Source organism: Polyodon spathula, chromosome 21, assembly GCF_017654505.1.
Source record: "Polyodon spathula isolate WHYD16114869_AA chromosome 21, ASM1765450v1, whole genome shotgun sequence".
Classification (NCBI taxonomy): domain Eukaryota; kingdom Metazoa; phylum Chordata; class Actinopteri; order Acipenseriformes; family Polyodontidae; genus Polyodon; species Polyodon spathula.
The window spans coordinates 26,027,800-26,039,952 of NC_054554.1; the positions used below are offsets into that span (position 1 = coordinate 26,027,800).

The 12,153-nt window shown below is 38.4% G+C and overlaps 1 protein-coding gene across 1 annotated transcript; it reads right to left on the minus strand.

Annotated features, from left to right (window-relative positions):
• Positions 1-7,881: 7,881 nt before the first annotated feature.
• On the minus strand, positions 7,882-11,896 carry LOC121296452 (transcription factor Sox-9-B-like). Its single transcript, XM_041222042.1, has 3 exons — positions 11,071-11,896; positions 10,195-10,451; positions 7,882-9,844 (listed from the first exon to the last, which is right to left on the minus strand). The coding sequence occupies exons 1-3, from the start codon at positions 11,508-11,510 to the stop codon at positions 9,087-9,089; spliced, it is 1,455 nt and encodes a 484-aa protein (XP_041077976.1). The 5' UTR covers positions 11,511-11,896; the 3' UTR covers positions 7,882-9,086.
• Positions 11,897-12,153: the final 257 nt, after the last annotated feature.

The following is a 12,153-nucleotide window of genomic DNA, read 5'->3' on the forward strand; positions in this document are numbered from 1 at the left end:
ATCTGTAGTTGTTATATACAGCAATATTCAGGTCTGCAGACGTCTAAGACTGCAATGCAGAAAGTGTATGCAGGAATTGTTCATTCATGACATAACACTCTGAGATTTGACAAAGTTATATATTACTCCAGTGCACATTTGGATTATTACAACAATAATAATAATAATAATAATAATAATATAATAATAATAATAATAATAATAATAATTAAGAGTATGAATAGAGATCAAAGCAGTCACTACAGGCATGCTATGTGTCTACAGGGGCTCTTTAATATAGAATACTGAATGCCAATAAAGTTGGATTCTCAGAATTGAAAACACCATTCGGAAATTATACAGAATATACATTTACACACAAACAGTGGGGAGCCCAAGCTTATATCGGCAGCGACTTACAGTACCGCCAATCTGTTACAGGAGCCATGCGTGGTGTAAAATAGATTATATCACCGGTCACAGTGAGAACAGGGCTTGAAGTGGAGGCTGGGGCTTCCTGCTGTCCTTTTCTGAAGACGCCTCAAACAAGATCAATTACAGAACAGGGCCTGCAAGGAGCCAGCCTACAAAACCACTATAGACACTACCTGGATATTACCTGGTACTTAGATTGCTACTCAATAAAGTGGCTTCAAACGCCTGAGACGTTATTTTCCTGTGAAGGGGCAGTATTACCATTGGTTTTCATTTTTAAAGTGTTCTAATTACTTGTAAAGAACAGCCATACCATATGTGCCTCACACATACAGTGTGTGCCCTCATTATACATGACTGGTATATCTCAGACTGGGTCCCTCTGTGTTCTATTTAGTTATTGATTTATTTTACTTCTTCCTCTTATCTGTCAGGGCAGGTTACATTGTGTAATGTTCTACAGCAGCTCATTCATGTCACAGACGCACTTAATGAGATTGGGGTACACAATTTAGCTGACCTGGGAAATCTGCAGTGCTCCTGTGAAATCCTGAGGCATGAGCACCCAGTGAGGTGGTTACATTCTGCACACATGTTTGCAAGTTTTATCTGTTGGTTATGATAAATGCATATTGACTTTTGATGTAAAACTGATCTATTTTCATGCTTGGTCCTGCTTTGGTTCCAGTTTTGCAGCAGGATAGCAGTAACCCAGGGACTGTCCTGCTGTGTCTGCTCAACTGAGCTTGGGTTCCACCAAACTGGAAACTCCTAGGCTCCCAGGCCCAAGCGATGCTCTACATATTGAGCTGACAGATAGGCAGGCAGACAGACAGACAATTCCACATCCAAATGTTCATTTTTATTTATTTTTTTGGAAGCATTTGTTTAGAAAAAAATATATATTTTGAATTGTTGCTCAGTGAGGCATATATATTATTTAGCTTCAATAGAGAAATATTAATGAATTAATGTTTTTGTTTTTTTTTAACACTAAGTAACTTTAACCTGGCACACATACATTTAGAGAATTGTATATTAATTTGAAGAACTTTAGTATTCTTTATTGATTATTTTGCTTCAATACAATAAGATCCATTTAGAATTATAAACTAAACAATTTCAACTTGCTTCACATAAATGTATATTACGATACAGTATTCATTGTTTCTACAAAATATTGCCCTCGAGTCATGCTCTTAATTACAAGGTCATTATTGCCAGTGTTGTAATTGTCAGCTTGTGGGTGATGTTGCCACGGAGACAGCCTACATGCTCAGTTCCTGCTTAGGAGTGTGAAGTGGTGCAGAGATCTATAAAGTTTTGTTGAGGTTGTGTTCCTAGCTATCATGTAATGGCTCAAGCATTACAAAAGGGGTTCAAAAAGTGGCAAAAATAATGAGACAGCACTGCTTTGTCCTTTCCGGGTTAACTCTGCAGTAGATATAACTGCTTTCTCGTCTCAATCAGAGAATAAATAATGAACCACATTTTAACACATGCTACCTATTTCCTTCAGTGATTAGAAATTCAGCACGGAATTGTGTGAATCCAATCTTATATAGGTATTAAACCACAAGCTTAATCCGGCCCGCCAATAATTTGAACTTAAAGCTATTTCAAAACCACAGTCTTTGCTCAAGCTAAGTGTTGTGCATTACTACCCATGATACAGTGTTAACATAGTATCAATAATAAGATAGAAGTTGTAATGACATCAAATTCGGTTCCATTATATACATCGATATTGTATATGGTTTTCCTTTTTGTGTCCGTTCTGTTCTTAATTTCATGTTTTATGGTCAGCAAGATTCTATGGCTTTGCCAGATTTTTTTTTTTTTTTTCTTTTGCATGGAAAAGACCACCCATTGGGATTGGCGGGGGCAGAGTCCCTGAGCAACGTCTGAATAGAATAATAAGAGGGCTCTCCTGGGAAAACTGCCTACAGACAAGGCAGTGGAATAAAATCGCATTTCTGACACTCAGCGATTTGTTTATATTTAAGATGTCCAGTTCCTATTGTTCCTCTAGTCTATGTTTTTTTTATAAAGTGTCTTTTATATATAGTCATCCTGTGGCTGGGTTGGATCCCTTTCAAAACCTTTTCTATCTAGTAATCAGTGGAACCCAGCTAAGACCGCAGGTTTAGTCAGAAGTGTGAGGTTTTCATGATTTATAGCAGGGATGCTTCATTTGTGAAGTCGTTTCCTTCTGGGGCTGAGACCTCTGTTTAGAATGAAAACACAGTGGTGTAAAACCCAGAAGGTAAAGTACTTCAGCGTCACAAAGGACCAATGTGATGGAATAATATTACAGATCCATAAACCTGAGGTTTCATGAGGGGCTGCCAGAAGGTGACTGTACAGTCAGAGAACATCTCAGTGCAATCACACACCTTTAAGAGTCTTATTGTACTTATTCAGTCTGTGTTTTGACAGAACTTTTGCAGCCTGTCTGTTTTGCATTGCAGAGCTTTCAGGATGCACCCTGAACTTTGCAAGACCCTGAACTCTTGCTTGCACCGTGCAGAACTGTGCTGGGACAGTGCATGGAGTTTTGTGGAAGCTGGCTACGTGTCAGTAATCATGAGTGAACACTTGGACTTGCTGCTTCCCCATGGGAGTATATGGGTGCAACTGTGCACCGGAGCTGACCTCTTCCTATCGCGGGAAGAGACCAGTGGGGAGTAGGACTGTAACGGACACTTATTGGCGGAGGACATAGGGTGTGTAGGGTTTGTGGGCTATTTAAAGGACAGCCTGACTGCTGTTAGGGGTGAGATATAGTAGGAGTATATGAGAATCTGCGTATTGCTGCCAATAGAGAACTGCTGTTTGAACTGCTGACCTGCTTCAAGCTCTTATCTATCTATAAAAACGTAATATGTGAAAATAACAATTTTGTGTGAGGCTGCTGCTCTACAGACCTTGTCTTAGCCAGATACAGAGACAGGAAGAGTGCTGAAAAGTCTGCATTCAGCAAACGTATACAGTGGGCATGATACAAATAGAAACCTCTATTCATTGTCACAGTGAATTCTTGAGAGCATGCAAAAGTTAGCTTGTTTATATTGTATTTAGGAAGCAGCAACACACATCAATCAGTTTATTTTAATCCAGAACGCATATCAAATTTTCATCAGATCTTAACTCTAGGAAACTACTGTTATTTTGCCCAAAACAATAAAAGAAGTTATGATTGTTTTTCAGATGTCTTTGAGATATTCTCTCTCTCTCTCTCTCTCTCTCTCTCTCTCTCTCTCTCTCTCTCTCTCTCTCCAGATTTTGAGAAGGTTTTTAGCTGGAGAGAGACCGGGGCAACGTGGGTGGATAAAACTGAAGTTTGGGAACTGAAGCCAAGAACAAAACAATACCAGAGACAAAATGATTGCTTTGTACCTGCATATTTTTATGCATGTATCACAGTTTACCCTGATTTGCTATTTTTTGTTTTTTTAGATATGCTCTACCATACCTTGTTGGTCTTTACAATGGTTCACCATGATTTCACTATGCTTTATTACACCTTGCTATGCCTCTACTATGAGAAACGTGTAAGGGTATGATAGCATTTAGTTATTTTATGGGACGTTTGTGTTGTTACCATGTTTGCTCTCTAAAAGTTTCTTTTGCGCTGTGAGGTGGGTTTGCATAGTGAGATGTTCATTTGTTCTGAAAAGGGAATTCAGGAAATTAAGTCATGTGTGTTAATGTACGGTTTTGGTTGTTATTCCACTCTTGTAAAGCACGAAAACGTGACTGAAATGTTCTCAGCATGATATAATGTATGTTACCATAATACACACAGGCAGAGTGCAGGATCAGGTCCAACATACTGTTAGCAGGCCAGTATAGTACAACAGGCATTTGGATCAACTGTGAATGTGCAGCTTTTTTAAAATAACAATGGCACATCACCAGTTTCAGCTGAAAGAATATTTTAACTCAAATTATTATTGTTTGTATATTTTGTCTGTTTGTAGCATCTGCAGCTAGTTGGCCCCTGGTGCTCTGTGCTGGCCTGTTTGGCATGTGGGTGGGAGAAGTTGGAAGCCTTCTCTGAGTGTAATGACTGATGGCTTACTTTTACACAGATGCTGTGACTCAACAACCCTTGCTAGGCCTGCAGCTCACGATTTGTCGACTGTTCCCCGTGTTCTAAAGTGAACATCAGCTGCTGGCACTGGGTTACAAACACAGCAACACCAGTCACTTCAGCACAGCCTTAGGGCAGTGGCGACCCCATTTAAATGCTGTCTATTTAAACAGGATTTGTCATGATCATTTGTAAACGGTCTTGATTAGAAATCGTCATTCATTTCTAAAAACATTATCAATACTGTTACCAGTGTCTGGGCATATTTAAATGTGCAGTTTACCATTGTTTGTCCATACTATGCACTAAACCTTAAAGATGATTACAGTAAGTATTTTAAGGGACTTATTATTACCCTCTTAGAATAAACACTTTTGTGTGTGTGTGTGTGTGTGTGTGTGTGTGTGTGTGTGTGTGTATATATATATTGTTGTTCTTTGCATGTAATAGTGCATTGAGTATGTTTCACTTCAGTTCAACCCAAGATTATACAGTACATGCAGGGAATATTGTTTACTTTGACAGTGGGGTTGATTGTGTTATTAGGCAAAATAAACATCATGAACAACTGGACTGCCGAACAAGAAAAATTAAACATATTTTCAAATATATGTATTTCCAAATGGTACAAGAAATAAATAAATCAAGGAAAAAGTTTCAGTGAGGAATACAAATAAGTATCCCTGCAAGAAACTACTAATAATAAACATACAATTGCTGTGATGTGAAGTTCAATGCCTCAGTAGTCTGTCCAAGTTGTTTCTTATTAGTTTTGTAAAAATGACTGAATAGGGTCCTTTATCTTAAGAATACCAAGGAAGTGAAACATTGCAAGAAAATAATAAATAGTAAAATTGTAGTAGAATTTATAGACAGTGTAATTTCAGATTTAGCTCCAAAAAACTCAACTTTAATGTTAAAAAAAAACTTCCAATAAGTACCTCAAGAGGATAAACGTTAATAGTTGTTTCTGGCTAGTACAACATTAGCTATGTGGTGGTAAATGCATTGTGAGTATGGCCTTTGACGTGTTTCCAACCATGTTTTGAATATGCTTACAAGCCTGTGATTGTGTTTACATTACCAATGATGAAATATAATACACTTGAACATTGATTAAAGTTAATCTAGATGCTTAGATTTAGAAAATAGTTTTATGCCAGAAAAGGGAAAATGTTTCAAAGCAATATTATACATCCGCATAGAAGCATCTGTGGATAGCTGGTGATCTCATGCATTAATCTCTGTATTAAACTACATTAATATAATGCCACAGGCTGTATTCTGATTGCTGTCTGGCATACTGTGACCCTTGTTCGGAATCTTGAAAGAATGCTGGCAAAGCTTATTGAGGTGAACCTATAAACGCAGTGCAGTTTTTGAATGGGTTCAAACCATGTGTATTGCATCTAGAAATCACAGAAATGAACTATTTTAATCATTTTTGTGAGTCTTAATAAATCTCAATATATTAGAGCCCTATTCAGAAAGATACTAGGGTCTTTAGAATTGATCTAAGTAGTGGATCTAAACACCACTGTTGTTTCAATCATTAAAATAGGTACAGATGTACGTTTGGATGTTGGCTTTTCATAGCCGAGGAACACAGAGGGACTTATTTTATCACTGTTTATATCAACTGAAGAGACCACACTACTCCTGGAAAAAATAAAGCAAGTTAGGACAGGTAGTAGCAATTTGGTAGGAATTTGAACAGATTTGTACCATGTGTAACTGGGCAGAGGCTGGATGTAAACCAGCAGCCATGCACACCGCAAGATAACGTCTTGCTGGTTATGACGCTTTGAACATCATCCCACCGAAAGGATCAGAATCCAGAACGGCAGTACATCACACAGCACTGCCTGTTATGCTTGCAGCTCCCTTTCAGTAGAGATATTATTTATAGGACAAGAACCATGCCTTACTTTTTTTTTTTTGCAGACCTAATTATATATTGTGACAAACACTGCACAAAAAGACCTGTACTGACTTGGCTAGAGGAATTCTCTTCAGCTCCTTGTATAGCAATTTCCTTGAAGGCGGCAGGATTATAGCTTCGGAAAGAGCTCTTGTTTCTTTTCTGTCCTGATTGGAGAGACAGTCAGTGCATGTTCCTGGAAGTCTTGCCATAAACTCTACACTGCTGTGTGCAGATGTCTTTGCATTGGGGAACTGTGTGCTGACCTTGCAATATACTGTAGGTATATAGAAAAGTATTTGTTTTTTATGTAAGTGGCAGTATTCTATAAAATATTAACATGTTGTTATTGGAGTCAAACTAGAAATACACACCTTTAAATTATTTTACTCATCCTTTTTCTTTCAAATTCTTTTTTACTTGAGAACGTAGCTATGAGTGTTTTTCTTTTTTTATGTGTGTGTGAAGTTTATCATCCAGGAAAGTGGAAGACTAATATTACGGCTAATGTATGATATACTGAGTGTGGTGTGATATTATCAAAGCCTCCACGTCAAGGACCAGTCCTGTTTTTTTCCTCCTTCTGGGGGGCGGGTTTGAATACTGGAGTAAATGGAGACCACCAGACCTATATGTTACTAAAGCCTATTGTAAACCCTCTGGGTTAGTGCATTAATTTACCACTGCATTCAGACTCAAATTGCAAATGTCATTTTCAATTAACAGAAAAACTATAAACAACAGGGCAAGAAAATGCCTTGGGCTGTTTGGAGCATCTAAGGAACCTACTGCTGTCTAGAGAATGTCTTCTCATGCACCGTCAAACAGCAGCTGGGTTCTGCTGTGGTATTCTCATTTTAATACAGCAACACAGAGGAGGAAATGTAGTGTAGGCATATGAGTGGCTTGCCAACTAATATAAAAGAATGAGGCTGGCACCTAACATGCATTAAAATGGACTGGGATTCACACATTTTTTGTAGAAAGTTATGCGTGCTACTACAATAACCACACAAGAAAAAATATGTTATTTTTTAAATACATTTTCTCTTTTATTGCAAACAATATAATACAAAAGATAAGCTTTTTAAAACAATGATTTGTTAAAACTCCTAAAAAACCCAATATGTTTTGTTCAGTTTCATTACAAAAAATTGTAAAAATCATTACTGGGGATATATAATAGAGAAAAGAAATATAACTTTTAAAAAAATAAAAGAAAGTATGCTATCTTTTATAAAGAGAAGTCTTTAAAATGCAGCCACAGCTTGATCATAGTTAAAAACCAAACAGTTAAAAATCTTGACTAACAAGATTTAGCTGAAGCAGGGAAAATAAATGCAAATCAGTGATACACTACATTTGCAACGTTTATTTTTAAGAATTAAGAAGTTTTCCAGTTGTTTTTTATTATTTGAATCAGTTTTATTACAATTAAAACACATCTGTACACAGCTAGATACAAGATTTTTAAATCTTTTTTTTTTAATAACAGAAACATTTAAAATGATAAATAAACAATGGCTACAATTTGCACCATATTAAAACAACAAGAATACCCTTTACATCACAGCCTTTTTATATATACCTAGGGTATTTATTTACTTTTTAATTAGTTGTATACAGCTGTATATTAAAACAAATACAATGCAAATATTTACTTTAAAATAAAATTAATGCTAATAAATAACTTTAAATGGGTTAGGACTAGGGAGGGGAGCACTAAAGTAACTTTGTTGTGGCCTGCTGGAACTTAATGGGTTAAAGGTCACTTTCTGTGCCTGTTTAGCACATGCTGTCAAACAGGAAGTAATATATCAGCTGTGGCTTCTTGATGTAGGGCTGGTGTGGTGTGGATGTCACTCTAGTAAAACATGGAAATTTAATCTTGCTCCTGAATGCATGGTCCATAGGCACTAGTGGTGCAAAGACAGTGTCTTGCAGAAAAAAAAAAAAAAAAAAAAATTTTTTTTTTTTTTTTTATTTATGTAGTAAGGCCCAAGGATGCAAAAGCTAGCTTCCATTTCTTTTAACCCTTTCATTGATAACTAGCACTTTGTTTTTCACTAGAACACTATCCAGCATTTTCTTTAAAAAACATGTTTTTGCTACAAAAAGCACAATACATTATTGCGAGACAGAGAAAAAAAAAAAAAAAGATTTTTTCTGTACAAAAATATGTTTGTCAGCAAAGAAAAATGTCATTAGTAGACTGTACTACCACAAGTGGTTTATATAATTGATTTGAAAGAAAAAATAAGAGCGTCTTTCATTTCTCTACAAAAATGTATAAATCCCCCCCCCCCCAAAAAAAAAAAGAAAGGAATGAAACATACACAGTACATACTAAAAAATATTTAGAATTAATAAGTCCTCACAGAGGATTTCTCTTTTATTTATGGCTAAAAAAAAAAAAAAAAACAATGAATTATTACGTTCAACAAAAAAAAGGCACTGATTGAACCATTCCAACTCTTCAAAGTTCACCTGCCTTTTTAATGATCAAAGCCCAGCTCTTGTTCACTTTTTCGAGTTGTTCATTCTCAGATCCGAGTTGACACTGAATGAATCCTGGCACGCTGGCTCTACAGTAACAGTTTCTGAGATGAATGGGGATGGCCTCTCAACAGTCACTACATTCGGTCTGAATGGTTCCTAAGGCCTGGTGAGCTGTGTGTAGACAGGCTGCTCCCAGTGCTGAGGACTGTGGGTCTGGGGGATGGAAGGGACCCCGGTAGTGTCTGCAATGGGGGTGTACATGGGCCTCTGGGCCGGGCTCATGTAGGTGAAGGTGGAGTACAGGCCGGAGCCCTGGTTTGCTGCATGGCTGTAGTAGGAGTTGGCTCCCTGGTGCTCTGAATAGTCATACTGGGAGCGTGTGATGGTAGGGTATGCAGAGCTGTAGTGCTGCAGGTTGAAGGAGCCGTAGTTGATTGGTTGCGGGGAGTGCTGCTGTTCATTGTAGTGGCTCGGGCTCAGCTGCTCCGTCTTGATGTGTGTTGTCCTCTGCTGCCCCTGTTCGCTGCTGAGGGTGGGCAGGGAGTGCTGCTGCTGCTGCTTGGTCATCCAAGCGTGCCCTGCGGCGCTTGCTGATTGGGCGACTGAGGTGCTGCTGATGCCGTAGCTGCCAGTGTAAGTGACCTGGCCACTCTGGCCATGAGCCGAGTTGGTGACTGGAGCACCTGGGTGACCGTTAGGTGGGAGGTACTGATCGAACTCGTTCACGTCGAATGTCTCAATGTTGGATATGACGTCGCTGCTCAGCTCCCCAATATCCACATCTCTGAAGTCAATGTGGGGCTGCCTGCCACCTCCTTCCTGCAGGGGGCGCCCTTCCCGCTTCAGATCTGCTTTTCCAGGCTGCACATCTGTTTTGGGAGTTGTGGGCGGAGTAGGCGGACCTTGGGACTGGCCTAATAAAGGGAAGAACAACAACAAAGTTAATTGAAATATCAAGATATATTTTTAGGATTTTTTATTTTATTTTTTTTATTGGATAAGCCTAGCTACCTAAATATTCTCAGAAATAATAACAATAAAAAAACTACACGTTTTTGTGCTATTATATGCAGTTATTTCCACTGTAGGTTTGTTTTGAATAGATAGGTAGGAAGTACAGGTGGTGTTTGCAGTAGTGCTCATAAACTGTATATGGGAGGTGTTGTGCATACACTTATTTTTTTGTTTTTTTGTTAAAACTGAAAGGTCGTTATGATCGATTTGTAGTTAAATAGAATTGTTAATAATTCGTCTGCTGTCTCACCTGAATGCTCGCCGGGGGAATGCACCTCGCTCATGCTGGACGCGGAGTGAGGGGAATCAGCCTGCTGCAGCGCTTTGAAGATCGCAGTGGGTGAGATGTGAGTTTGCTCAGATCCGTCTTCAGCCTCATTCTGCCCGTTCTTCACAGACTTCCTTCTCCGGGGCTGGTACTTGTAGTCGGGGTGGTCTTTCTTGTGCTGCACCCTCAGCCTCTCTGCCTCTTCAACGAAGGGACGCTTCTCGCCTTCGTTGAGCAATCTATGCAGGTGGAAGAAAAATCAAAAAAGTTAAAGCACGGAGTAGAAATACACTTTGCTTGCATATTATAAAGCAAATCAATTATCGGTTTTGCAATGTTAGATTCAGTGGTGCGTTCTGCGACTACTAGTGTGGTGCATGCAAATTATGCAAATAAACAAATAAATAAATAAATAAATAATAAACAAAACATCTTGCCATTATGATACAGCTACCATATAAAACTACACTAAATGTTATTAATGCCAACTTTTTTGTTCTCAAAGTAAAAACAACACAAAGTGCATGCATGCGTATCAAAAAATACTGTTAAAGACTCTGTTACTGTTAAACAATACTCTCATAATGACGTCTAATTAATGCAGACGTGCTAAAAACGTATATATCTATCGAAAGTTGCAACCTCGCTATAATGTATTTACCTAACTATTTTGCAGGATACAATATATCGCAACAATTGCGCAATGTGCAGAGACGCTACATTACTCCAAAGCACAAAGTGTTCAATTCTAGATAGCAAAATATAACAGAAAACATTTTCATATCAAATGTCAAGCTGTAGCCTGTACCTAGTATTGTATCAATGAATAATGCACGCCAAAGAAAAAATTAAACTCACCTCCAAAGTTTCCCGAGTGTTTTGCTGAGCTCTGCGTTGTGAAGATGCGGGTACTGGTCTGCGAGCTTTCTCCTGGCAGCCTGCGCCCACACCATGAACGCGTTCATTGGTCTCTTAACGTGGGGTTTGTTTTTGCTGCTTCCGTTCACCCGCACAGGCATGGGCACCAGGGTCCAGTCATAGCCCTTCAGCACCTGGGAAACCGCATCTCTGATGCAGACGGGGAATTTGTCCTCATCGCCCTCTTTTTTGAAGTCCGGCATCTGACTGTCCGGCCCCAACAAGTTATTCTCTGACGGTCTGGTGTTCTCAGTATCGGAGCCAGATCCGGACGTGCATGGGGACCCCGCGGAATCCTCGGACATGCTCGGGCTGGGGGCGTCTGAAAGACATTTCTCCTGCTCCTCTGTCATCTTCATGAAGGGATCGAGTAGATTCATACGAAAATCGTAAATTTAGCACGAAAGTGAGTAGAAAAAAAAAAAAAAAAAAAAAAAAGTTAGCCTGATTTGACTTAAATGGTCAAGTCTCGAGCTGAGTGGGGATACTAAAAAGCTGTCAAAGTCCCTTGGTGAGATGTAAAAAAAAAAAATAATTAAAAAAAATATATATATTTTTAAAAATAAGTTCTCTCCGAAACACCCGCAAGTTCTTGTTTATCAAATGTCGTTGAATTGCATGTGCCTTTTTTTGAAGAATAAGCATACACGATTCAGTTTTCTTTAAAAGTTAGTCTTGCAATAAAAAAAAAAAAGAAAATGTTCCTTTTATTTTTATTTCCAGTTTCTGTTAGGGAAATGTCAAAACTGACTGAACTGCCTTGACTGTCTGCCTAATTCTGTTCCGCACTTTTAAATGAATCTGGAGAAACTGCACAGGGGGTGTTGGCGCGTCGCTGATTGGACAGGGGGCGGGGAAGGAATCTGATCTTATTTTGAAAGAAAGAAAAAATCTGAATCCATAATTGCCCGAGGAGATTCTACCTTTTTTAAAGGGACAGTTTTTATTTTAAACAGGAGAAACCAAACATATGCAGATATGTTAAGTTTTTTTTTTTTTTTTTTTTTTTTTTTTTTTTTTATT

Excerpts from the sequence above, each read along its gene's own strand:
- LOC121296452 (XM_041222042.1), bottom strand. The coding sequence starts at position 11,510 with ATGAATCTACTCGATCCCTTCATGAAGATGACAGAGGAGCAGGAGAAA. Across the intron at positions 10,452-11,070 it reads ACACTCGGGAAACTTTGGAG|ATTGCTCAACGAAGGCGAGA; the intron begins GTGAGTTTAATT and ends CCACCTGCATAG. Across the intron at positions 9,845-10,194 it reads TTCCCCCGGCGAGCATTCAG|GCCAGTCCCAAGGTCCGCCT; the intron begins GTGAGACAGCAG and ends TCCCTTTATTAG.